Genomic DNA, 26,642 nt, shown 5'->3' on the forward strand with positions numbered 1-26,642 from the left:
CGCAATGGAAGACCCTGGTGCACACTGCAAGCCAGTTCCGCAAGAACTCCTGGACCGAGTGCTCTCAGCGCAGGCCTACTGGTCCCAGCAGGCAAAGCTTCATGGAAAGGCTCCTGTACCTCCTGAGATTTGCCTTGCCTAGAAAGAGGAGATGCTCCTTGTAAAAATTGTGTGCCTAATAATAGAAACAAGGTAGAAGGGATATGCAAAGGAATCAGACTAATTTGTGTGTTGTTGCAAACTTATAACTTTTTTTTTTCTTTGATCTCTGTTGAAGCCAGAGGTTCTCTCTCCTCCGTGGATCAATAAGGGAGAGAACCTTGTTTGGCACGTGTACACGATGTTGCAGACGGTTGCTGCCATGTTTCATAAGAAACATTGAGCATACAAATCGCTGTTGTTCTTGGGCATGATTGGTTTTCAATATGCGCATGTTATCTTGCAAAATTTCATGATGACAAGACAAATGCTTCTATTCACTGTGTTCATTGCTTGTCAGTCAAACAACCAGCAGTACTGTTCTCTCGTAACAAATCAGCACCAGCCATAGCCAAACGAATACAGCGAATTAGAGCATTCAGAGGTACCGAGTAAGCATTTGCCTCAATGGGCTAGGGTTTAGGCCCATGGACCAACCCTGATCCGGGCCCAAATGCCTACTACGGCACTGGCCGCCGCCCGTCGACTCGTTACCAGTGCGGCAGCGCCTCGCCGTCGCCGGCAATCCGGTTGGCTCACCGGCCGACTGGTCCCGTCGCCGGGCTCGCCCCTCCGCCACCCAACTGGTGGAGGTGGAGCAGGAGTACTCGAGTATGAATCCTGTGGGGCCTCTGTCTCGCGCTCCCTCCTCAGTCGCTTACTCCTGCCAAGCGCGCAGCCTCACTCAAACCCTGCTCTCCAGCCTCGCCGGCGACCGCCTCCGACGCCTCCTCCCGGCTTCCCATGCCCGCGCCGTCGTCTCAGAAGGTCTCGGTAACCTGTTCCTCGCCAACCTTCTCCTCCGTGGTTACTCCAAGCTCGGTCTCCTCCTCGACGCCCGCCGCCTGTTCGACGGAATGCTGCACCGGAACCTCGTATCCTGGTCATCGGCCATCTCCATGTACGCGCAGCATGGCGGCGACGACCAAGCTCTTTTCCTCTTTGCAGCGTTCAGGAAATCATCTGACGAGGTGCCCAACGAGTTCTTGCTTGCCAGTGTCCTGCGGGCCTGCACGCAGTCCAGGGCTGTTCCTTTCGGCGAGCAAGTGCATGGTACTGCCCTCAAGCTTGGCCTGGATGTTAATCTCTACGTTGGCACAGCGTTGATCAACCTGTATGCAAAGGTTGCCTTCATGGATGCGGCGATGCGGGTGTTCCATGCCCTCCCCGCAAAGAACCCAGTCACTTGGACAGCAGTCATCACTGGCTACTCTCAGATTTGCCAGGGCGGACGTGCCCTGGACTTGTTTCAAAAGATGGGGGTTCAAGGTGTCCGTCCTGACAGGTTTGTGCTAGCAAGTGCTGTCAGTGCCTGCTCTGCGCTTGCCTTTATACAAGGAGGCAGGCAAATACATGGTTATGCTTATCGAAGTGCAGCAGGAATGGATGCTTCAGTGATCAATGCACTGATGGATCTTTATTGCAAGTGCTCTAGACCGTTAGTGGCTCGGAAGCTGTTTGATCACACAAAGAACCATAATCTTGTGTCTTGGACAACAATGATCGCTGGTTATATGCAGAATTCACTTGATGCTGAAGCCATGGACATGTTCTGGCGGATGTGTCGAGTTGGATGGCAGCCAGATGTCTTTGCTTGCACAAGTACCTTGAATTCGTGTGGCTCATTGGAGGCTATATGGCAAGGAAGGCAGATACATGCACATGCCATAAAGGCTAACCTGGAGACTGATGAGTATGTCAAGAATGCTCTCATTGACATGTATGCTAAGTGCGATCATTTAACTGCTGCAAGAGCGGTATTTGATGCCTTGGCGCATGATGATGTGATTTCTTACAATGCGATAATTGAAGGATATGCAAGGCAAGGTGATCTTACAGAAGCGCTTCATATATTCCATAAAATGAGATATTGCTCTCTAAGGCCAAATCTATTGACCTTTGTTTCGCTCCTTGGGGTGTCATCATTTCAGTCAGCTAGTGAATTGAGCAAACAGATTCACGGTCTCATCATCAGATCAGGAACTTCAGTAGACCTGTACGTGGGGAGTGCTCTAATTGATGCCTATTCTAAATGTTCCCTCGTGGATGATGCCAAGGCTGTGTTTCTTATGATGCAAAACAGGGACATAGCCATATGGAATGCCATGATATTTGGCCACACCCAGAATGAGCAAGGCGAAGAGGCAGTAAAACTCTTCAACCAGCTTCGTATCTCTGGGGTAACACCTAATGAGTTCACATTTGTAGCACTAGTAACTGCGGCAAGCAACTTGGCAACCATGTTCCATGGGCAGCAGTTTCATGCCCAGATCATTATAGCAGGTGCTGACATGGATCCTCATGTTTCAAATGCTCTTATAGACATGTATGCAAAGTGTGGCTTTATTAAAGAAGGATGGTTGTTGTTTGAGTCAACATGTGGGAAGGATGTCATTTGTTGGAACTCAATGATTTCGACATATGCACAGCATGGTCATGCTGAAGAAGCCCTTAGAGTTTTCCAGCTGATGAGAGAGGCCAGATTAGAACCAAACTATGTCACTTTTGTTGGTGTGCTAACAGCATGTGCTCATGCAGGTCTTGTGGATGAAGGTTTACACCATTTTAACTCTATGAAAACAAAATATGGTATTGAACCAGGTACTGAGCATTATGCTTCTGTTGTCAATCTTCTCGGCCGTTCAGGAAAATTGCATTATGCTAAGGAGTTTATTGAAAGGATGCCAATCAAACCAGAGGCAGCTGTTTGGAGGAGCTTGCTGAGTGCCTGTCGTCTCTTTGGTAACGTTGAAATTGGGAGGTATGCTGCTGAAATGGCACTCTTGGTAGATCCATCAGACAGTGGCCCTTATGTACTACTGTCAAATGTTTATGCCTCCAAAGGGTTATGGGCTGATGTGCAGAAGCTAAGACTGGGGATGGACTATGCTGGGATGGTGAAGGAACCAGGTTATAGTTGGGTTGAGGTGATGAAGGAGGTTCATACTTTCATTGCAAGTGGGACAGAACACCCACAGGCAGAATCCATATATGCAGTACTGGATGAGCTGACGAGTCTACTGAAAGATTTTGGCTATCTCCCTGATACATCTGAACTTTCATTACTTGGTGATTATGGTTAGTGCTACTTGCTCAGTGGTCACCAGTTACTTTCATAAGATGGACCACTCTAATTCAGTATCTACACAATATTGACTCTGGTATGATGAGGCAGTCATGTAGTGGCTTTAGAATATTACTGTGATTTACAACTGTCCATTCCAAAACAATTTCTGACTGGTCACTACTTATTGACCAAGACGAGCATTGGGACAGAGGATCAGATATTAAGAGAGAAAAATCCGAGCATATATTTACTATCAACTCAGATCTTTGAGATTTGTAACCGCATAAAAAAATTGGATGTGAAGTTTCACTGACGCACATACACAGATAGTGGAGTCAAGTGATTTGGTAACAGCATCAGATTTTGGCTTAGAGAAAAGTTAATAATGTTAAACTGATTCATTGACCGATAAGAAGCTCTTGTTTACAGCTATTTCGTTGGCCAGTAACCGAGATAAACATATGTGGTGTATTTTCCTTACTAACTGATTCCCAGAGAAAAAAACCTTATCGAACTTCTTACTCTTAATGTTTAGCTATTAGAAAGTTTTCCCCTTGGTCGCTGGTTGTATCATGAGATAACGGATCGGGCTCGGCTTTCTCTCCAAAAAAAATAGGACTAATTTTCTTACGTCCTTATTATTGCTTTCCCACATCAAATGTTGTGGAACTGCTGATACATCAGCAGGTAGTCATACACAAAACTTATCTGACTGCTCCACTGGGACAAATCTCTGGAAATAATCTCCATGGAAAGGTAAAAATCTGTTATGTTGGTGCAAGGACTGTGCTGCTATTATATATAGGTGGGATCATACTTGATTCAGGATCATACTTGGTGCAAGGAGCATGAAGTCATTCAACATAATCCAAAAAAAAGGTCATTCAACGTGGTCTTGGTCACTGATAATGCAAGAGTGAGTTTATTGAAGGTAAACAATATGGCCATATGGGTTATGTGGAGTTTGATTAGTGATGCTACATACATTTTTTGAGGACTTCAAACATGTGTTTACTGGCCTCTTGGATAGTTGGATCCATAGATATCACCTTCAAAATGATGTGCTTTGGTCACAGATCATTAGATTTAAATATAAGACTGAACATCTAAACCTGTTTTGCTGCCCTGAACGAAATGTTTCTCCTTTTTGGGAAGGAGTACAGTGGGCAGCTCAAGCAGCTGCTATGGGCTATCAATGGTTGGTTGGTAACGGGGACAGAATCAGGTTTTGGAAAGAACATTGGTTCAGGAACTCGAGCTTAGCTGTCCAGTTTTGGCATTTATATGTCATCAACAATGAACACGGTGCTACCATTAGTCAAGTTTGGGATGGAACTGATTTGAAATTAACTTTTAGAAGAACGGTTTCCCAACAGCTTATGCTGCAATGGGAAGAATTGTTCCAGGTTGCTAGCAGTGTTGTTCTCAACAATGAGGAAGATGCTGTCATTTGGAAATTCAATTCTAATGGCAAATATTCAGTGCAATCGCTGTACGCGGTGCTGAGCTTTAAAGGGGTTTACCGTCTACATTTTGGCAATGTGGAAATTAAACACCCCTCCAGAGTCCACATTTTCCTTTGGTTGCTGTACAATAATAAGCTTCTAACTAGAGATAATCTACAAAAAAGAATGGAAGTGGCTGATAGGTAGGATGCTGAAGTGTTGGCGCGTGCTATTGAAGCAGGAGAAGCATGCAAAATTGGATCACATTGCGCAACACCTGCTGGAGGAAGGGGGGGGGGGGGTGGGGGCAGTCCGCCGAAGTTATGTTGGGACATCTCTACACAACAAGCTTCAAGTTCGGTTATCTCCTCGGGATCACTCCCGGACGGCCTCAGCCGCTGCTCTGCTGACCATGCAAACGACGCTTGATGTGTGTGCAGTCGCTTTAGATGTTGCTTTATCATAAAACTCTTTTGGGCGGCACGCCTCGAATACGCTGCACTTTGACTTTGAAACTATGTACGCTTTGTTCCTTTAATGAAGCGGGAGAACCTTTTGTAAAAAAAATGCTACATACATTTTGGCGCTCTGAAAGTCAATGCTCTGCAGTAGCTTCTCCCCTCCCCCCCTGTTAGTGTGGAGTCATTATTTCAAATATGCTATTTTGATTTTTTTTATATATATCTGTGAACTGTGATGCCCCCAAAAGAAGAAACCGAAGTTGTGAAATGATCATTGATGATCAGGACAAGTGCAAGAACCTGGTGCAGACTGCAAGTGTATCGCCACTTGTACAAGAACTTTTTTGACTTTGTTCCTGCCTGGTGAAACTTACGGACAGCGTCCGAGCAAGTCTCCAATCACTGAAATTTCCATTGTTTTTTTTGAAAAGATGAAATTTCCATTGTAGGAAGGAGGGATGTCCAAATGAATCAACAAAACTGTGTACATTCCAAACTCACAGTTTGTAGTTTCATCCTGTTGTTGGCTACATTTGGCCCATTAGCTCAAACTTGGGCATATTTCAAGACAACCCACTACTTAAATAACTGTTCATGTCAACATATCAGTTTTCACGCTTTGTTGCCCGGCATAACTGAGAACATTTGTCTGATAATTTGCAACTTCTAGAGCATTATAATTTAGCTACGCCCACCTTTACATATTTCATTTACAACGAATATTCAAGGAATGTATAGTTTTTGCACATTGTATTTGTGGATCCTTCTAACATTTTGGTCTGGCAAATTTGTAAACCATTTCAACATGTAAAATTACAAGCTAAACTTTGTAGAAGAGCGTCTCAAAGGCTTGAACAAGCTTACAATACCAAGACTATTAAGAATATTAGGTAAATGAAAATTTTCAAACGGTGAAACCGAGAGGTACGGTACGGGTTTGAGATGGAAATGCCAAGCAACAGACAAAAAAAAATACAGCATTACCTATGTGTCAACAGAGGGATTCAAAGTTCATATTTGATGCATGATCTAATCATCTGCCACACAGAGGTGCTTTAACTTTACTGTACAGATCTCCACTGCCCATTGCTGTTGGAAGTTGAGAGTAGGAAGTCGCCATGGAGAATGGGAGTCCTCCAAGATGGATAATGGATCTCCACGTGTCTGTCTAGTGCACATTCCGCTGCCTGCTAGTATAAGTTTAGCCAACCGCAGATGAATTTGCTACACTGGAGCCAGCTGTCTGACGGCAACTTTAGCAGCGTTCCTACAATCAATATCCATATCGATTTATTTTATTATCACTAAATACTGCCTTGCTTTTTCTACGAACTAAATAACAATTACATGCTAGTATGCACAAGGAGGATGATAGGATGTATTCACAATTATTCGTGGGGAGCGACGCATACCATGGAACCAGGGGATGCTACTGATCGGGATGCTAGTCCTTTCTTAGTAGCAATTTCCTGATTCTTTGACCGACTTCTAGTATACCTTTGCTTGGTATTATTTTCACTTCCGGAATTGAGCGATAAGGCTGAGATTGATGAAGACGTTATGGATGACATGTCAGGGGAAAAGGAGATTGCCTGGAGATTTCCTGAAGCAAGCACAACCATAGCTCTTAATAAATAATATGACGATGAGCTAGTTGGTACGTTTACAGAACAAATATTTACATAAGCTCATAAGACTTTGTCATAGCACACTGTCTGCCCCCCGTCGCTCCCGCAAGGCGACGGGGGGCTCCCTCGTGCCGCCGCCCCAGACCCAGCCACATCCCCTTCCCTCCCTCGCCGTCACCTGAGCGCGGTCGGCGAGGAAGGCGACGGCGGGGCAAGGCGGCGGTGGGGGCCCCCCTGTGCCGGTGCGGGACGGCGCTTGGTGGCCATGGCCGGGTGGCGCACCGGGGCGACGATGGCGTGGATCCGGGCCTGCCGTGAGTGGATCCGGTCTTCTTGCTGCCGGATCTGACGGCCGGCACTGCATTGGCGTTGCCTGGGCTTGGCGCGTTGGGGGGCGCGAGGTGGCGCGTGCAGCGGCTGTGGCCTGGCATGGCGAGCTGGAGCTGGGGGCGATGGCCCGGGGAGGTGATGCCGGCATGGTGCTGCGGCTGGGGTGGAGCTGCGGCCGTGAAGCCACCCCCGCGACATCGTGCCGGCGGCGACGACATGTGGCTGCGTGGGGGCCGTGCTGGCCTCGGCACGGGTGCCGGCGGGCGCGACGTCGGCCTCGACGCAGGCGTGGCGCCGTGCGCTCGCCGGTGCTGGCAGTGGCGGGCCACGGCGGGGACTGCACCCCCTGCGGAGCAGCTTGGTGTTGTTGTGAGAAGGTCTAAGCAATGAGCGCAGCGGAGGTGGAGGTCAGTGGCACGGTGCGTGGAGGCGCGGTGGCAGAGGCGCGGTGGCAGAGCCGCTCCGGATGGGCTGCCGTGTCAGTGGTCCGGGAGTGACCAGCCATGATCGGGTAGCGAGGGTTTGGAAGCTCCGGGCGAAAGCCCTTGCCGGCATTCTTGTTGGCAGACCTAGGGCGCCGTTTCCCTGTTGAGGGCGTTATCGTGGAGCTACAACCTTGTTACATGGGGCTCTCGGGGTGAAAACCCGGTCCAATTCTTGGACGAGCAACGGCGGCGCCTTTGGCGTCGTGACCTCCTTGGAGGCGTTGTCTTTCGAGGCCCATCTAGGCATGAGGTATTCCTGACCCATTGGTCATGGGCAGCAGCAGATGGTGTTGGCTATTCCATCGTGTGGCAAGCTGAACAGGTGTTGCCGCGCTCTCGTTGTGGCGTTCGTAGCTTTGGTGGTGGTCGGAGGTTGTCACATGTTTGTCGGTTGGGGCTGCTTGCAGCGGACCGCGGCGGCTGATGTTGTTTGGTAACTATCAGTGCGGCGGGGGACTGCGTCGAAGGACGGCGCTTGCGGCATCGGCATCATAGGACGGCTTGGCTTGCAGATGACCGCGGCGGTCTGCTCAGCTTGGCTGGGCTTTCCGGTGTGGTACATCGTTGGAAGATGGCGCAAGCGACTTCTTCGGCTTGCAGGCACGATGGCGAAGGTCATGTGTGTGGGCGAAGCAAGTAGGTGAGGCCGGCCTGCGGCGGCGGCTCAGCTTAGATGGAGACCTGCGGACGTGGGGCAACCTTGCTCACCCCCTCGACGGCGATAAAGGAGACAAAACCGTGGAGTGGAGTACTGTGGCGGGCGTGGCGAGGCCCCCGCGCTTGGTGTTTCTTCGAGGCGACTGGAGTGAGGTCCAACGGCGGAAGTGGCGAGGCCCCCGCGCGTTGTGTTTTCGTGGTGGCGACTGCGTGGCAGCCTTGAGAGGTTCGGTTTCGGTGGTTTCACTCCGTCAGGTGGTGGGTGGTGTTGCAGCGACACGGTGGCGGTGAACCCCGCATGGCGGTGGTCCTCCCGGTGCAGTGTGGTCTACATCCTTCGGTTCCCTATCGACGCGGGTCACACCTGGAGGTTCTCGGCGACTACATGAGTGTGGATGGTTCGGGGTGTGCCGCGGGCTTTGGTTCTGTTGTATTTGTTGCGTGGGCTAATTCCAAACCGGGCGGAGTAGGCTTGGAGTTGAGTTGTGCGACTGTGTCGATGCCCCAATCCGACCGGTCTGAGTTGTTTGAGTAGTTTTGAGTTCGGCGCGTGGTGATGCCCCAATCCAACCTGCCGGTTTGTTATTGTGGTGTTCTTTGTTTTTTCTTTTGTTACCTGGTTGTATTTTTTTCTGCTATATCAATAGAAACGCACTGTCGAGTGCCGTTCGTTCAAAAAAAGACTTTGTCATGCTCAATGTCGGTGTCCTGATCTGGCGGTCCGGACCCAACCAGTGATGATGCTGCGTGTTCCTCGTCCCAGATGTTGATGCAAGAGGCAACACAGTAACACACGGGTTTATCCTGGTTCCGGCCGTGGGGCCGTACGTCCAGCAAAGGTGTGTGCGAGAGCACTGTACTGTCCTGCACCAGGGGTGGCTGTAGTAGGCGGTACAAGCGAGGCGAGAGAGGTAGTGAAGCTCCTAAGTCTCTGCTAGAGGGGGAGTTGATTGAGGCAAGTGCCAGTATCGGGGCTTAGAAGAGCGTATGTGCTCTGTGAGTAGTGCTGAACGTTGTGTTCTACCGAATGGGCCGACCCCCTTTAGGGAAAGCCCGCCTCCTCCTTTTATAGACACAAGGAGGGACGGTGTACATGCACAGGGGATCGTGGAAGTCGTCTTCTCCCCGAGACGCGGGGGTGCAGTGGTCGAGCACTGTGGGAAGTACAGTGTGGGGTATGGCGCCGGACGTGGCAGTCGTCCTGGGCATCGTCCTTGGTCTTGCGGAGATTGCGCCGGCGTCCTGGCGGCTCCAGCGGGTGGCGTGGTTGTTGCTGTGGGAGGTACCGTCCTCCAGGCGTGGCGTGGCGGCGTTCCGGGGGTCCTACAGGCCAGGGTCTTGTCCTGGTCAAGGCCGGAGCCGCTTCCGAGGGTCGTACCCATGCCGTTCGAGGGCTCCGCGGAAGGGAAAGTACGAAGGAGGTATGAGGAGTTGGCAGTATAGTGGCTGGAGCAGTGCCGAGCACGTCTTGCACTGCGTCGCAGGTCCCCACAGTGTCGCCACAGCATCCGGAATGGCGGAGCAGTGACCGGAGTTGGAGGATTTGATCAATACGTGGCAAAGGAAAGGGAACCTTCGAACATACTTTATTTAAACTAGTGTAGTCTACGCACATCCTCCAACTTCAATTCTTTTTCTTCACTAATACGGGATTAGCTAACCACTCGGGATGGTATACCTCCTTGATGAATCCGGCCGCCAGAAGTTTCTGCAGCTCCTTGCCGATCGCCAGGCTTTTGAGCTCGTCGAAGCGTCGTAGGCGCTGCTTCGCCGGCTTGGAGTTGGGTCGGATATCAATGGAGTGCTCGGCGACCTCCCTCGGTATGCCAGGCATGTCCGAGGGGATCCACACAAAGATGTCTGCGTTGGCGCGGAGAAAGTCGACGAGCACCACTTCCTATTTGCTATCGAGGGTGGGGCTGACCTGCAACGCCTTGCCGTCGGGGTGACTCGGGTCGAGGGGCACCTTCTTGATACTCGGCGGGTTCGAAGCTGCCCGCGTGTCGGTGCGTGGAGTCCAAGGCCTCGCTTGCCATCTTGTCGAGGGTGGCTGCAAGGGCCTCGTCCTCCGCTTGAGCCTCCGCGTGCTCAACACACTCGACGTCGCACTCGTAGGCGTGCTCGAACGAGGAGCCGACGGTGATGATGCCCCTCGGGCCCGGCATCTTCAGCTTGAGGTAGGTGTAGTTGGGGATGGCCATGAATTTGTTGTAGCAGGGATGACCAAGGATGGCGTGATAGGCTCCCCGAAACCCCACCACCTCGAAGGTGAGCACTTCCTTGCGGAAGTTGGCTGCCGTGCCGAAACAGACGGGTAGGTCGATCTGGCCGAGGGGTTGGACTCGCTTCCCCGGCGCAACGCCATGGAATGACGACTTGCTGGGGCGGAGCTTGTTCAACCCGATCCCCATGAGTTCCAAGGTGTGGGCGTACATGATGTTGAGGCTACTGCCTCCGTCCATGAGCACCTTGGAGAAGCGGGTGTTGCCGATGATGGGGTCGACAACGAGCGGGTACCGTTCCGGGTGTGGGACGTAGTCGGGGTGGTCCTCGCGGCCGAAGGAAATAGTGTCCTCCGACCAGTAGAGGTAGGATGGCATGGCCTTGGTGACGGAGAAGACTTCCCGGCGCTCTCGCTTGCGCTGCCGAGAAGTCATGTTTGTCGTCGGTCCTCCAAAGATGAAGAAGGCGCCGTCTCCACCTTTGTCGCCAGCATCCTTCTTCCTGTCCTCGTCGCGATGCGCGACGCGGTTGTAGTACTTCCGGAGAATCTCGCACTGCTCGAGGGTGTGGTTGACCGAGCTCTTGTGGTAAGGGCACGACTTCTTGAGCATGTCGTTGAACAGGCCGCCACCGCCTCGAGGGGGACCTCAAGGTCCTTTGCGATTCGGGGCAGCGACGAAGGCCTCGTCGGAGTCTTTCGCCTGCCCTGGTCCACGCTGGTTTGGTGGGGCCGGCTTTTTCCCTTTCCTCCCCCGCTTTTGTTTCTTGGCGGGGGCGTTAGCCTTGGCGTTGCTTCCCTCTGCGGGCGCATCTTCCTTGCGCTTGTTCGGCTTGTCGTCGAAAATGGCACCAACGGCCTCCTCGCCGGCGGCGTAGTTGGTGGCAGCGTCGAACAACAAGTTGGTGTTGGCGGGACGGCTTCGCGCAAGCTCGTGCACCAGGTTCCTGCACGTCGTGCCCTCGAGGAAGGCGTTGATGACCTCGACGTGGGTGATGCTGGGGAGCTCGATGCATTGCTTGGAGAAGCGCCGCAAGTAGTCGCGCAGGGACTCATTGGGCTTCTGCCGGCACCCTTTGAGGTCCCAGGATTTCCCAGGGCGCACGTACGTGCCCTGGAAGTTGCCCACGAAGATCTGGACTAAGTCGGCCCAGTTGTGGATCTGGTCCGCGGGCAAGTGTTCGAGCCACGTTCGTGTGGCGTCAGCAAGGTGAAGGGGAAGGTTGCGGATGATGACCGCGTCGTCTGTCGCACCGCCTAGCTGGCATGCTAGGCGGTAGTCGTTGAGCCAGACTGCGGGATCGATTTCGCCCGAGTACTTGACGAGGGTGGTAGGCTGTCGAAAGCGTGGGGGGAAAAGGAGCGGTATGAATCTCTCGGCTGAACACACGGGTGCCCGGAGGCTTCGGTGACTCGCCCCTGTCATGTTCGGGGTCGAAACGTCCACCCCGTTGAAGGGTGTACTCCCTGCCATTGATGATGTTGCGGGCGTCGCCGTCGCCGCCATGTCCGCGCGTGTCATGGAGTCGCTCCCTTGCGGGAGTCTTTCTGATGCGGTCGTGCACCGAGGGTGCCTTCGCATCGTGCGCTGCGGCTGCCTTTCCATTCCCTCCTGGTGGAGTGTGCACCGAAACCTTGTGGTCCTGCCGTGCAGTCCCACCAGGCTGCTTCGGGACTATCGAGCGCATGCGAGACGCAGAGCTCTCGGCCTGCTGCACAGCAGCTTGCTCGATGAGCGCCTGTGCCTCGCGGCGCAGGTTGCGACCCGAAGTCGTCGACGGCTCGGGCATCGCTTGGAGTAGGTAGGCCGCAACGACGAGTTTTTCGCCGGCCGTTTTCAATTCCGAAGGTTTGTCGACGTTTTCATCGGCTAGGATCCACTCCCGGGCAACGCACGCCACCGCCTGGGCGTGTGCGCCATGCGCGGTGCGCTGCTTCTCGAGTGTAGTGCGCAGCTTCTGTGTCTGCCGACGCTGCTCGTCGAGCTTGGCTTGAAGCTCCTTGAGCTGCGCTAGCTATGCCTGCCGCGCCGCCGAGCTTGACGAGGAAGAAGGGGTCGCGGCCGGCACCACTGGTTGGTTTGCCTGCGCGTCTGCCCCGCCGTTCCCGTCATTGCCTGGAGCGTTGTCGTTTTGCCCGTTCGTGAGCTGGACCATGAAGCACTCCCGAGTGGGATCGTAATCCCCCTCGCTGGAGTCCTCGGAGTAGGTGAGGCAGTAAGCTGCCGCGAGCTGGAACGAGCGGAAAGCGTCGGGGTCGCGGACCCCGGAGTAGTCCTCGGCCTCCTCGGCAGTGAAGTTGTCCATGAAGAAGCTGATGTCGTTGGCGATCGAGCTCTCCGTCTCGGGGTAGGAGTCGTCAGGAGATGATGCAATGAGGTTGCGGATCGACAGGAGGTGATGACTCGGCAGATCCTCGTACTCGGCGAAGTTGGTGCTGGACGAAGAGGCGTAGGTGGCAGCGTTGCGCATCCCGAAGGGAAAGGGCTACGGCGCAGTCGCGCCCCCCCTAGGAGGCACCGAGGCTGCAGTCGATGATGGTGTCGGCGTAGACGACGCCGAGGCACGCGATGACGAAGCGGTGGCCCCGTCGGCCGCGACGCTGAGCTGCGACATGGCAACCTCAACCCCCGTGGGGGAGCTGAGGCGTGCCGCCCGGCGCCGCTCCATGCGCGCTTGTCGCGAGTGCTGGCCCGAGCGCCTGTTGCGCCGGGCTGGTGAAGTCGTAGTGTCAGGGTTGCGTCTGGGCGAGAGGAGCTCCATGAGGTAACCGTTGCCGGTTGCTCTGAACTCAAAACTCCCGAACCAGATCACATATCCCGCTGGGAGCGGATCTGAGGCGCCCATGGGGAATGGGTTGGATCTGCTCGTCATCCCTGGAGATCAAATGGGAACAAAAAAAGAAATGTCACGCAGCTATCCCCCTACCTGGCGCGCCAACTGTCGGTGTCCTGACCCGGCGGTCCGGACCCAACCAGTGATGATGCTGCGTGTTCCTCGTCCCAGATGTTGATGCAAGAGGCAACACAGTAACACACAGGTTTATTCTGGTTCCGGTCGTGGGGCCGTACGTCCAGCAAAGGGGTGTGCGAGAGCACTGTACTATCCTGCACCGGGGGGTGCCTGTAGTAGGGGGTACAAGTGAGGCGAGAGAGGGAGGGAAGCTCCCAAGTCTTTGCTAGAGGGGGAGTTGATTGAGGCGAGTGCCCATATCGGGGCTTAGAAGAGCGTATGTGCTCTGTGAGTAGTGCTGAGCGTTGTGTTCTACCGAATGGGCCGACCCCCTTTAGGGAAAGCCCGTCTCCTCCTTTTATAGACACAAGGAGGAACGGTGTACATACACAGGGGATCGTGGAAGTCGTCGTCTTCTCCCTGAGTCGCGAGGGTGCAGTGGTCGAGCACTGTGGGAAGTACACTGTGGGGTATGGCGCCAGGCGTGACAGTCGTCCTGGGCATCGTCCTTGGTCTTGCAGAGATTGCGCTGGCGTCCTGGCGGCTCCAGCGGGTGGCGTGGTTGTTGCTGTGGGAGGTACCGTCCTCCAGGCGTGGCGTGGCGGCGTTCCGGGGTCCTACAGGCCATGGTCTTGTCCTGGTCAAGGCCGGAGCCACTTCTGAGGGTCGTGCCCATGCCGTTCGAGGGCTCTGCGGAAGGGAAAGTACGAAGAAGGTATGAGGAGTTGGCAGTATAGTAGCTGGAGCAGTGCCGAGCACGTCTTGCACTGCGTCGCAGGTTCCCACAGTGTCGCCACAGCGTCCGGAATGACGGAGCAGTGACCGGAGTTGGCGGACGAAACTCCGGTCACCGCCACTGTGGGGAATGGCGGCCTGACGCCGTCTGACCCAGGCGCTGTGGAGGAGTGGTTGGCATCAATGCCTCCGTACGGCGGGCGGGTGAGTGGAAGGGTCGTTTGTCCTTTCCGTCGAGGGGTGGCCTCGAGCGAGGCGGAGACGTTCTGCTTTCTCGAGGGCAGACTCGCTACCCTCGAGCGAGGCGGAGACGATTCGCCTCCCCGAGGGTGGGCTCGCTACCCCTCGAGCGAGGCGGAGGCGCGGGGCGCGGTCGAGGGCTTCGGCGGGGAGCCCTCGAGCGAGGCGGAGATCACCCTGCGGGTCCGAGGGGGGTGCGGATGGGCCGCACTGCGTACGTGGCCGTGTGTTGGGCTTCTTTGAGTTCTTTCCTTTCTTCCAGGTCGGAAGAAGGCTGTAGGCCTTCGTGGGCCTGGTTGCCTAGCATGTGTTTAGGTTTTTAGGACGATTTTAATCCCCTAATTAGGGTGCCCCTAATCATAGTATCCGACACTCAATACTCCGGAGCCTGGAACGTTTGTCATGATTGAAGTTCAATTAATGTAGACATTCTTTTCTGAAACAGAACAGGTAATGAGGTATGTATCATGAAGTACCACTGATTGTAGCCATCTGGAACCTCTCTCTCATGGTCCTCACAAATTTGTACAGATCATTGTTGCAGTTAAGATCCTTCAAAAGTTCTTCGGAGCCATCCACAAAGGGAACACACTGGACTACTGTTATTAACAAGAGAAAGAACTTCAACATCTATGCACAAATGTAAATCACTAAAATATATCGGAAGGTGCAGCTAAGAAACTTGCAACTCACAGATGTATCTTTCTTCAATAAGCTTTATGCAAAAAGAATACTCCTTGTCAGGACTTTGCACGTCGATTTTGCTGAACACAAATCTCACCCCTGGTGAAAAGCTGTTTGTCAGACTCTATTGCATCAAACTAATATACTAATTAACCATGTTTCCAATACCTTCTCCTCCAACAACTTGAAAACCAAGAAACTTGCTGTACCACATGATAGCTTTGTCTAGGTTCGTATCCCCTTTTGCATCACTCTCAGCTTCGAGGGATTCAATAGCTGCGACCGAATGAAGAGTAATTAAGGCCTATAGGTTGCAGATTATGCCTATCCCAGGAAAATTTCTGAACAAAAGAACCAACTTCACAATAATAGAGATAAAGTGTGTGCATAAAAGCAAACTTAGAGCTGCATAAAGCGCCACTGATTCTGCATTTAGTATATGACAGATGCCAGGGAACATTGATGCAAAATAGAAAAAAAAAACATGACAGGTGCTCTATTGACAAGTCACTGTATGTGTCACATACTGCTAACTGCTAAGAGAATAGCCAAAGATTACAACATATGGACTGAAACACTATGCCATGGAAACTGGATGGCACAGACGGTACCGAGATCACTTTATAGTGGGAACTATGGATTACCTTGGAGTTGGTTTGATATGGCATTCACATATTCATCTCTTGTAGCCCTCTGATCCATGACCAAGCTCCTGAGCTGGTCATTCGTTGCAGTGGTGTTCAAAATTGAGTCGCCCATGAGCTTGTGTTTTGACCTTTTGCTTGTTTGGACTGCGGGGTGGAAAAACTAGTATGAGATGCGGTAGACAGAATAATTAGGCAGGCAATGCACATACCTTTGCCATCTGCTTACTGTATGTGCAACAAAAAGCAGTGAGAAATAGGCGATGGTAAGATTTGCCAACAGAGAAGCGCGTGGAAATGAGGAGATGTGCTTGTGCTCACCGGAGAGGGCTTGTGCAAGATCTGCTTCTAATTTCCGGAGCTGTTGTTTTAGCTGGTTGAGTTGTGCTGTAGGATTCGGAAAACGCAGAGATGAGTTTGAGGACTCTAAGAAACAAAACAAATACAGATGTAATCTTAATCTCAGACTGGAGCACTAGGCGGGGCGGAGGGTCCCCTAGCAAAAGCCAGCCACCAGGGAAGAGAGACATGCCTCGGTTGGAGACGGTTTGGTTGGCGATGGAGCGCGCGGAGAGGAGGGCGGCGCTGAAGGCGTCCGCGGTTGCGGCGGCGCGGTCCCGGGTGTGGGCGATCCGGCGCTGGATGGCGGCGCGTTGGTGCTGCATCCTCCGGCGCAGATCGAAGGAGGCCTCGGCGTGCGCCATGGTGGTGTTGTCTGCCTGTCTGGTGTGGGGATCAGGGATGGGATGGGAGGGGCGGCGGGCTGGAGTTCAAAATGGATTTTGATTCTTTTTTTTTTCTCCTGCTGCTTCTGTTCCTGACGGACTTGCTTCCCGTGTGGGCCGTGTTTGGTTAGGTCCTGAGAAAATTTTTATGGAAACTTTTCGATCTTTTGACTACTAATTAAAAGTATTAGATGAAATTTAATTATAAAATAATTTTCACAATTATGATTCTGTAGCATGATACTGTAGCTAATAAGATCTTTGACCGCATGATTAGAGGATGATTTGGAGGTGGTTACTGTAGTATAACTGTAGCCAATCATAGTGGAACTTGGCTCATTAAATTCGTCTCGAAAAATTACATCCATCTATAAAATATTTTCATAAATAAAATTTATTTAGTACTTTATGTGTGCATTCGTCTTTTTTCGAGAAGTTTTACCAAACACGGCACAAGCCAGGCTGCTGCCACTGCCATCACCAACTTCGTCGTCTCTTGGGCTGGGCTTTGGGGTCCAGAGCCCATCCATCATCAAAGGCCAGGGAAGCTTGGCCCACTCTCTCTCTCTCTCTCCAGTTGTGAGTCGAGTTGGGTTTCTAGTTTCTTCCCCTCCTCCGGCGGTCCGGCCGCCCTCCGGCCACAACGGCGCGAGATCCGCCCGCCCGCCCATCTCCGGGGCGCCCCAGAGGCCAGAGCAGGATCAGGATGTTCGGCCTCCAGGCAACCGGCGCTGCCGCCTCGTGGGTCGTCGGCCGGATGGGCACGGATGCGCACCTCTACGATGACCCCGACGACGCCTCCATCCCCGCGCTCCTCGACTCCCGCTTCGACGCCGACAAGGTCGACGCCCTCAAGCGACTCCTCGCCCTCATCGCGCAGGGAGTCGACGTCGCCAACCTCTTCCCGCAGGTAGGCAATTTCCTCTTCTCACTTTCTCCCCCTGCTGCTGCTGCTGCTGCTCTCTCACTACTCAATTCAATTCACCCCTTAGTTCTAGTTGTAAAATATAACCTCTAAAAAATATACATAACCTGCACTGCACTGCACCACAAACAAACGCTGCCAGGTCGTCAAGAACGTCGCCTCGCAGTCGCTCGAGGTCAAGAAGCTCGTCTACCTCTACCTCCTCCACTACGCCGACAAGTATGTGACCAATGCCATGCCATGCGTGCATCACCCACTGAACCACCACCACTCTACTTTGACTATGGCTTGTATGTTATGTATGTAATTCTCACTACTTCTTTCCTCCCACTGTGCCTCCAGGCGCCAAAACGAAGCCCTTCTCTCCATCAACATTTTCCAGAAGGACTTGTCAGATATAAACCCACTAGTCAGGGCTTGGGCGCTGCGCACCATGGCTGGCATTAGGCTACATGTCGTTGCTCCGCTCGTCCTGGTTGCTGTCAAGAAATGCTCCAGGGATCCATCCGCATATGTTAGAAAATGTGCTGCCTATGCACTCTGTAAGCTGTACGACTTGCTTCCGGATCAAGCTATGGCTTTAGAGGAGGTTCGTCTGCCACAACCCTCTGCTTCTTCTTTCTGCATCTTCATATCATATGCACCTCAAGCCTGCTCTGCTACTGTTATTGCAGATTGTAGACACCTTGTTCAACGACAGCTCACCTGGAGTAGTGGGAGCTGCCGCTGTTGCATTTAAGTCTGTCTGTCCAAATTGTTTAGCATTGCTGTCAAAGCATTTCCGGAGGCTATGTGAGACACTCCCTGATATTGAGGAATGGGCACAGATTATTCTTATTGAGATCCTCTTGCGGTATGTAGTAGCTAGACATGGCTTGGTCAAGGATTCTTTACTTTCTACGGAGATTCAGGGTATCATAGGTTCGGACTCTATTACTAGCATGGCCACCCAACCTACTGATTCTATTGCCAATGGGGTTTCTGCTGGCACTATGTCAAACATCATGCTGTTCCGGCACTACATCGAAGAATATTCAGGTTTTGCTGATAAAGAAGGCAATAGCTCAAGATTTTCATCCGTCACCACTAACAGCAACGATGATGTTGCAATTCTTTTGAAGTGTACGTCGCCTCTTCTATGGAGTCGAAATAGTGGAGTAATACTTGCAGCAGCAAGTGTGCATTGGATCATGGCTCCAGTCGGGGATGTCAAGAGAGTCGTTGGCCCGATTTTGTTTACTCTGCGGTCATCTCCTGATGCAGCATATGTGGTACTTCATCGATACTTCTTTTTTTGTTAGTGTCCATCTCAATTTTTCACTTGATCAGATCATTCGAAGAGTTCTTAGTCTTGGTTTTGTATAGCAAAATGATTCTGTTCAAAGTCAATCTATGAACTTGAGTTAGAATTTCCTCAAAAGGCTAAAGCCTACCTATAATTTCTCCATAATTCTTTTTCAGTGGCAAATTTCTGTTTCTGTATTTTTTTTAACTCAGCAAAGACAACCATATACAACTTGCATTAGGTGATGGTAGAAATTTATAAAATGGAGTTTGATAGTTTTCATCATGCAGCTTCTTACTTTGACCTGAGCTTTCCTATTCTTTCTGCTCCTGCAGATGCTTGGCAACGTACTAGTTTTTGCCAAGACGATGCCATCATTGTTTGCCCCGTTTTACGAGGACTTCTTTATAAATGCTTCAGACCCATACCAGACTAAGGCTTTGAAGCTTGAAATACTGACAACTATTGCCACAGAGCCATCCATTCCAGCCATTTTTGAAGAGTTTCAGGTAATTTCTTGTAGCTGCAATGAGCAATATATCTCTTGGGTTCTCTTTGTAACTTGCAATGATGTATTTACGCCCTCACATGAAATTTATAGTTGAACTTTTGCTGAATCTTAAGTCCACATAATGATAATATATATTTGCTGCATCTTTTTTGAAGACATGTTAGTTTTGTTTGTTTCGTTGTGGCCATTGTTCATGCATGGTTCTGGAAATTATTTTCTGTTCTGTGCTTTCCTTGATGTCAAGTTCACTAAAATGCGCCCTTGGGGATCCAGGGAACATCTCTTAGAGTCAAATGTTAATATATTCAAATCAGCAATATTTAAGTATTGCTGTGCACCTGCAATTTGGTGAAAAAATTTCAATTTTAAACAAAGTAGTGAATACTTATTTGTCATTCAGTTAATGCATGTTTCTGGTGCTTCGTTTTCGCTGCCAGGATTACATTAAAGATCCAGATAGGAAATTTGCGGCAGATACTATTGCAGCTATTGCATTGTGCGCCCAGAAGCTTCCGTCTGTTGCCACCACTTGCCTTGAGGGGCTTTTGGCACTTGTATTTTATGGTAATAATTTTCATCTATGAAAATTTTGGGATAAAACATTATATTTGTAATAATTAATATTTTATTTTGATCATATTACAGAATCATCTATTAGTAACTCAGTCCACTTTGATGGAGAAGATGCTGTTCTGGTTCAAGCAATCTTGTCAATCAAAGCAATAGTGAAAATGGACCCAGTATCCCATGAAAAGGTACTATTTCGCTTTTTCTTGTTCCTTTTTCTTTTTATTTGACCAAGAGTTTTTCTTCCCCCTCTCCTCTGCTAAACCCAAGTTTACCCAGGTTGCCTATCCTTTTTGCTTTCTATTTTAGGAAACAAGCACCTGATGTTCTTTTTTTTTCATGAGAGCTTATCCTGGTTCTATTAGCCTCTTGACTTCTATTTCCTTTCTAATTTGCCATCCACCATACGGGCACGGGAACTTATCCCCTATCGTGTCCATTTGACAACTGCATTTTTAGCTGACCTTGTAACGCTCATCGAATAAAACATTCTCAGGGGTGTCTATTACCTTGGTTGCACCGTACAATTTATGCTTCAGTTCCTAGATCACCATGTGTGAACAACAAGTGAACACTGAACAATCAAGAATTACTTTTAGTCATAATCATCTATCAGTGATAATCTATAACTTGCCTACTCAAGTGTGAAGGGACTATAAATGTTCTAAAGATCAGAACTGTTTTCTTTTTCTTTAGTTGGTTTAATAATCACATTTTAGAATTTAGAGGCATGCTGTAAATAATATTGAGTCATTGTTAGAATTGTATGTGAGAATAAATACATGATATATACCATACTATCTGCTATTGTTTGAATGCATTTCTTCCCAACTTGACAATTAATCCAGTACCCTCACTAATTCTTTTACTGAGGATATCCGGGTTTTTTTTCCTTGATGATGTTGCGATCTTGTATCTCGGCTGAATTACTTCTGTGCAGGTAATTGTCCGTTTGGTGCGCAGTATGGACAAAATTAAGGAGCCTGCAGCACGATCCTTGATTATTTGGATGTTTGGAGAATATAACTTCATGGGAGATCTCATTCCAAAGATTGTTCCTGCTGTTCTCAAGTATCTTGCATGGTCCTTCACTGCTGACGTGGTCGAAACAAAGCTTCAAATCCTAAATGCTTCTGCCAAGGTATATCCTAAATTAAAAGGTTCCAGCTCGTGTCTATGTCCCAAATTAGGTTCCAGCTCTAGTCTGGAGATTGGTAATATTTTACCTTTTTCAGGTTGTAATGCATTGTCCGGAAGAACACACCGAAGAACTCAAAAGGGTAATTGCATATGTCATTGAGTTGGCTACATATGACTTGAATTATGATGTCCGTGATCGTGCTCGTTTACTTTCAAGACTTTTGCCATGCTACACGACTCACCAACGATCCTCGTATCAACCTCAGAATGGTGATATTTGTAAAGAGCTTGCCGACCACATATTTGATGGAAAGTTGCAGCCAACATCACCTTCAGCAAGCAACTATCGCATTTATCTTCCAGGTTCCCTTTCACAGGTTGTTCTTCATGCAGCTCCTGGTTATGAACTGCTTCCAAAGCCTCAGAGTATGGAATTAAGCCATAATAACATTATGGAACCAACCAGAGGCATAGCCAAACCTTCTGGAAGTAATAACTCTGATGCTGAATCTGGATATTCAACATACGAGAGCAGCTCTGTTTATGATTCGGAGAGTGAAGGCGATGGCTTATCTGATGGGGATACCAATGGATCCCTTCATCAAGATAACCGGGATACTCCACTGGTACACATATATGATGCTAGTATACAGGAAGGCCAGACACGTCAAAATGTTGATGAAAATTTGGCAGATCTGATCTCCACTGATTTGAGTGAGTTGATGTCTAAGTCAGCCTTGGAATCATGGCTTGATGAGGCCCCTGCTGAGCCACTTGTTCAGAGTTCATCGCAGGCATCATCTGCCAGAGTTGCTTTTACCAATCTCAGCTTTGAGAGAAAACCTAAATGGCATACACTGTTGGATTCATCTGACAGTAATGGCTTAAGTGTTCTATATGCCTTCTCATCTGAGGTTTTGCCCAGATCACACTTTCTAGTATGTGTAGACTTATACTTGGAGAATGTTAGTGCAAAACATTTAACAGATATAACCATTAAATCTGAGGAGGCTTCTAGCAGCATGGATTCTACAGGCCAAACATCAGAAGGATCTATGAGGTATGCATCATCTTCATCTGTAGTTCAATTATTTCCGTGGCAGCATTCATACGTTATGGTGACATTGTTGTATTGATTTGTTTAACTTGTTTAATGGAAAGTGGTTTTCCGTGACTCTATATTGAACAATCATTGGCAACCAATACCTGTATACAAAACAGCTAGACTTATATTAATTCTCAGCCCATTTATGGTAATTATTTCACCTGCAGTGTCCCCACTATTGTTCCTGTGGAAGAAATTCATTCATTGGCTCCACAACAAACGGCAAAGATGGTTCTTGAGGTTCATTTTCATCACCATCTCTTGCCTCTAAAGCTGTCTGTGCTTTGCAATGGGAAAACACATCCAGCAAAACTTCACCCAGACATTGCTTATTTTGTTCGGCCACTACCTATGGACCTAAATGCTTTCCTTTGCAAGGAAAACCAGTTGAGGGGAATGTTCGAGTATGCTAGGAGGTCAGTGAACCACCTCGTTTAACATGGAATTAGGTTCCCTTCGGTCGGTAACATCTGCTGAAATTAATCTGATGAATTTGCAACAGGTGCACATTCAAAGATCATCTTGAGAAGCTAGAGCACAATGATAAGAACCTTCAAGTAGCTCAGAGTGTTGCATCAAAAATGCTGAGCAACGCCAATGTGCACCTTGTTTCAATGGATATGCCAGTTACTTTCAATGTTGACGATGCATCTGGCTTATGCTGGAGATTCAGCAGTGAAATCCTGAGCACTTCAAAACCTTGCCTACTTACGATCCTTGTGGAAAGGCATGCCTCGGGACAACTGGACCTTACTGCTAAGGTGAATTCTGAAGATACAGTGTTTGCCTTGAACCTCCTGAACAGAATTGTGGCACTCATGGAGTGATGTGTTAACTTTTAGCATTTTGAGCTTTCAATTTTAAATACCAGTGTCAGTACATCAGTAAATACCGATGATATAGAATAGCGCCACAAATCATTAATGAAGACATTGGTTGTGAATGAATATCATCTTCAGGGAGGCAACACATCGTCCTCTTGTAAAAAAAATAAAAAAAAATCTTTTTTGTAAGATCTGAGACAAGCATGACTACTGAATTGTATTCATGGTATCAAATGTAAGCTCGGTTTACATGATTTGGTGGGGCATAACAGAATGTTCCAAAATTCCTTAGCTTTATGTCTACATAATTTGCTTGACTTTTCTAGTGACAACACCTATTTTCTCAGTAAAACAGAAACCTCATGCAGTCATGCCTGAAAATGATGCCCGAAAAGGCTTTAAAATGTTATAATCTACACGCACTCCAGCCCTTCATCATAAAGGTGCGAGATTGGGCTCTGAGGTTGAAGATTCAAGAAGCGGATTCTTCTGGAATTCATTTCTCAGCTGACCACAGGCTGCGTTAGCATCTAGCCCCCGGGTCTGTCTAACACTGACAGTTATCTTCCTTGCTTCTAATGCATCAACAAACGCTTGAACCTATGCAGTTTGCCAACATGAACCTCAGTATTCGCTTCGAGGAAAATGTTCCTTTCAAAAGGTGTGTTGCGCTAAGATTGAGGAAACATACCACTTTTCTGTATGGCCTCTTGTATTCAGAACCTTCAATTGGGTTATAGGGAATTAGGTTCACATGATAACCACCTCCACATGTGCGAAGCAATTCTGCAAGTTCTTCGGCATGCTCCCTTTCATCATTGGTCCCAGCTGGCCACAAATTTCACTTCATCCATATTAGTAGGGAAAAAGGTATACGGCCAAAAACATATAGATACAGTGTGAAGGCACGGCCAGAGTACCTAGCAGAGTGTACTCGAAGGATACCCTGCGTCCAGTTTCGAGGAAGTAGCTCTTGCAGTCATCCATTAGTGCTCCCAAGGGGTAAGACTTTGCGCTAGGAACAATTGTTTCCCGTAGCTTCTGATTTGGGGCATGCAGGCTAATTTACAATATGACAGACTGATCAGCAAGACATTGCAGAAACAGTGCTGCATGCATTTCCTAGTCCTATGCATCTAAGTAAACATTGTTCAGCTAAAACTTTGTGTCAAATACGATTGGCTTCAGAGTTTAGAAAATGTTAGCTGGGAAGTGTTTTGCGAGGAAAAAATGTTCATTAACAATGAAGTGCGGAGAATACAAGCAGAAACTTAAGCCAGGTTTAGATTATTAGTAAGGTACCTCACTGCAAGTGTTGACTGAAGCTTGTGAGATGCTAGCATTTTTATTGTGTTAGGAACACCTACTGTAGAGATTGTCATCATCCTTTGCCCAATTTTCAGTTCCTGAGAGTAGAAAATTCATGTTGACAATGTAGACAGAATATCAGCTAGTTATTTATGTATTGAAAATGGTTATGGTAAGCTGCATTATGATGTTGGACAGCGCAGAAGGAAGATAGCCTAGTTACTTGTCAGCAGACCTTATTGAAACATCGGTGTGCTTCTAGAACTGACTTGAGGTTCAACATGGGCTCACCCATCCCCATGAACACAACATTTGTGACCCTGTGTTTGAACATCTCCTCGATGGCCAACACCTGCAATGGTGGAGCATTGATCTTTTATACAGCAACATCACAATCGGAGGTAAAAGAGGGACAAAGCAGGTGAGAGAGAACCTGTTCAACAATCTCATGTGGTCGAAGGTTCCTAGCGAACCCTCCCTTGCCCGTGGCACAAAATGAGCAACGCAAGGGGCAGCCGACCTGTATATGCACTAGAGGTGTAAAAAGGAAAGAAACACATTAATTTCCAATAGTAGAGGTTCCACTGTCCACAGCACCTGCGATGAAACACAGGCAGTGAGCCTAGAAGATCCTTTGTTGTCATCATTGACAGGAATCCCTACTGTCTCGATCAACCGGTTATCCTCCAACTTGAGAAGTATCTGCAAGGACCACGAGAGGAGTGAGGAGCCAAGATACTAACTTGAGCATGCTAAGCAATGCATCATAATGTCACCTTGGCCGTGCCATCCGAGGCGGTCACGGCATGGTGCACTGGCGAGCGGCCGACAGTCCAGCCAGCGCCGAGCAACGCCTCCCGGAACGCCTTGGGCACTGTGCAAAGACAGTGGGTTTTTTTTAGGGAAGCAAAATAACAAACAGGTGGCGTGCAGGAATGACGGAGCCTGACCGACCGTGGTTGAATTCTTGGATTTGCTTGGCCCTGGACTTGTAGAGGAGGTCGTGCAGCTGCTTCCCCCTGTAGCTTTGCTGCGTGCGCAAGCGGACGATGGAGTAGAGTTATAAGGTAGTAGTCAGTACTCAGTAGGTGGTGGTCTGGTGGAGAAGTACCTGGCCGAGGTCGAGGGCGAGCTGGCGGAGGTCAGTCTCGGAGAGGCCGAGCAGCGCGCGGCAAGAATTCGCCTGAGACTGAGGCTTGGGCGGCACGGCGGCGGCGGCGGTGGCGGAGGCGCGCGCGCAGAGGGCGCGCGCGAGAGGGGCTGCGCGGACGTGCGGCGGCGCGGCGGCCATTCCCTGCTTTGTTACGACGCTGCTCTGTCTGCTCACGACGGCTCACGGCTATAGTCCCTCTCTCTCTCTATCCACTTGGGAACGGGCCGAGCCGGGCTTTTTACCCTGCTATTCTGGGCTGGGCCTATGCTTCTCTTATACTCAGTCCATTCACAGACGATAGTCTTATTTAGGATGGGCACAATAAAATTACGTCCAAGGTGGTTGCTAATCGTCCCAATCGTATCCTTATTCCTTCCGCAGATCATTGTAGAAGAACAATCTGTTTTCGTCCTCGGTCGGCTTATTACTGATAACATAATTACTGCTTACGAGTGTGTGCATTCTATGAAGCAGAAAAAAAGCTCAGGATGCTGTGCGCTGAAGCTCGACATGCGAAGGCATCTAACAAGGTTGAATGGCGCTACCTACAGGCCATTGCTTCGACTCGGCTTCCATCAACCGATGGTAATGCAACTGGTTTCCTCAGTCTCGTTTTCGGTTCTATTTAATGGTGAATGTCTTAACAAGTTTAGCCCGTTGAGAGGAATCCGCTACGGGATCCTATCTCTCCTTATATATTTCTGTTAGCAAAAGGGGCCTCTCATGCCTGATAAAATCAAGAATTCGGTCATCGCACTTAAATGGTATTATGGTGGCACCGTCGGCTTTGGTGGGCAGTCACCTACTCTTCGCAGATGATAGCCTGTTGTTTTTCAGAGCTAATGTGGCGAGTGCACAGGAGATTAAGGAGATATTGGAAATATATTGCAAGGCGTCGGGCCATCAGGTGAATATGGACAAATCGCCTATTCATTTTGCCAATGGTGTTCCTCAAAGCACTAAGGGGGGAAATTATGAATCTACTAGATGTTCACAATATGTCCTTGAGCGACAATTACTTTGGCATGCCATCAGATATAGGGGTCTTGGTAAGTGGCGCCTTCAAGTACTTGAAAGACAGAGTTTGGGAGGGGGTTCAGGAGTGGATGGAGCAGTCGCTGTCAGGAGGAGGCATGGAAATTTTGATCAAAGTTGTGGCTCAAGCGACTCCTACATACTCCATGTCCTGCTTTAAATTACCACGGGGATTATGCGAACATGTTAACAGTGTTCTTCGCAACTTCTGGAGGGGAAGTAAAGAAGGAAAAAGGAAGATTTGTTGGGTTGACTGGGAGGGTATGACAAAACCGAAATTATGTGGAGGATTAGGCTTTCGTGACATAGAGTTATATG

General features: G+C 49.4%; 4 protein-coding genes across 5 annotated transcripts; 2 read left to right on the top strand and 2 right to left on the bottom strand.

Annotated features, from left to right (window-relative positions):
* Positions 1 to 661: 661 nt before the first annotated feature.
* On the top strand, positions 662 to 4,916 carry LOC120673888 (pentatricopeptide repeat-containing protein At4g39530-like). Its single transcript, XM_039954927.1, has one exon. It carries the CDS (start codon positions 813 to 815, stop codon positions 3,279 to 3,281), a length of 2,469 nt encoding a protein of 822 aa, XP_039810861.1. The 5' UTR covers positions 662 to 812; the 3' UTR covers positions 3,282 to 4,916.
* A 1,027-nt stretch (positions 4,917 to 5,943) lies between these two features.
* Positions 5,944 to 16,523, bottom strand: LOC120673889 (kinetochore protein SPC25 homolog). Of its 2 annotated transcripts, XM_039954929.1 has the most exons (8): positions 16,279 to 16,520; positions 16,068 to 16,133; positions 15,747 to 15,893; positions 15,271 to 15,378; positions 15,112 to 15,201; positions 14,895 to 15,017; positions 6,584 to 6,774; positions 5,944 to 6,438 (listed from the first exon to the last, which is right to left on the bottom strand). In XM_039954929.1, exons 1-8 carry the CDS (start codon positions 16,448 to 16,450, stop codon positions 6,427 to 6,429), a joined length of 909 nt encoding a protein of 302 aa, XP_039810863.1. In that variant the 5' UTR covers positions 16,451 to 16,520; the 3' UTR covers positions 5,944 to 6,426. The 2 variants fall into 2 exon arrangements, with proteins under 2 accessions (XP_039810863.1, XP_039810864.1); XM_039954930.1 differs by lacking the exon at positions 6,584 to 6,774 and having other exon boundaries at positions 5,978 to 6,438; positions 16,279 to 16,523.
* A 518-nt stretch (positions 16,524 to 17,041) lies between these two features.
* LOC120671973 (AP3-complex subunit beta-A) lies at positions 17,042 to 23,119 on the top strand. The gene is made up of 11 exons (XM_039952253.1): positions 17,042 to 17,381; positions 17,539 to 17,615; positions 17,739 to 17,985; positions 18,071 to 18,667; positions 19,017 to 19,190; positions 19,630 to 19,756; positions 19,838 to 19,947; positions 20,700 to 20,900; positions 20,995 to 21,959; positions 22,172 to 22,420; positions 22,507 to 23,119. The coding sequence occupies exons 1-11, from the start codon at positions 17,178 to 17,180 to the stop codon at positions 22,829 to 22,831; spliced, it is 3,276 nt and encodes a 1,091-aa protein (XP_039808187.1). The 5' UTR covers positions 17,042 to 17,177; the 3' UTR covers positions 22,832 to 23,119.
* Positions 23,022 to 25,466, bottom strand: LOC120671974 (probable dual-specificity RNA methyltransferase RlmN). The gene is made up of 10 exons (XM_039952254.1): positions 25,248 to 25,466; positions 25,091 to 25,166; positions 24,913 to 25,010; positions 24,734 to 24,838; positions 24,570 to 24,656; positions 24,372 to 24,488; positions 24,131 to 24,234; positions 23,749 to 23,888; positions 23,520 to 23,656; positions 23,022 to 23,428 (listed from the first exon to the last, which is right to left on the bottom strand). The coding sequence occupies exons 1-10, from the start codon at positions 25,425 to 25,427 to the stop codon at positions 23,264 to 23,266; spliced, it is 1,209 nt and encodes a 402-aa protein (XP_039808188.1). The 5' UTR covers positions 25,428 to 25,466; the 3' UTR covers positions 23,022 to 23,263.
* Positions 25,467 to 26,642: the final 1,176 nt, after the last annotated feature.

This window comes from Panicum virgatum, chromosome 5N (genome assembly GCF_016808335.1).
Source record: "Panicum virgatum strain AP13 chromosome 5N, P.virgatum_v5, whole genome shotgun sequence".
Classification (NCBI taxonomy): Eukaryota; Viridiplantae; Streptophyta; class Magnoliopsida; order Poales; family Poaceae; genus Panicum; species Panicum virgatum.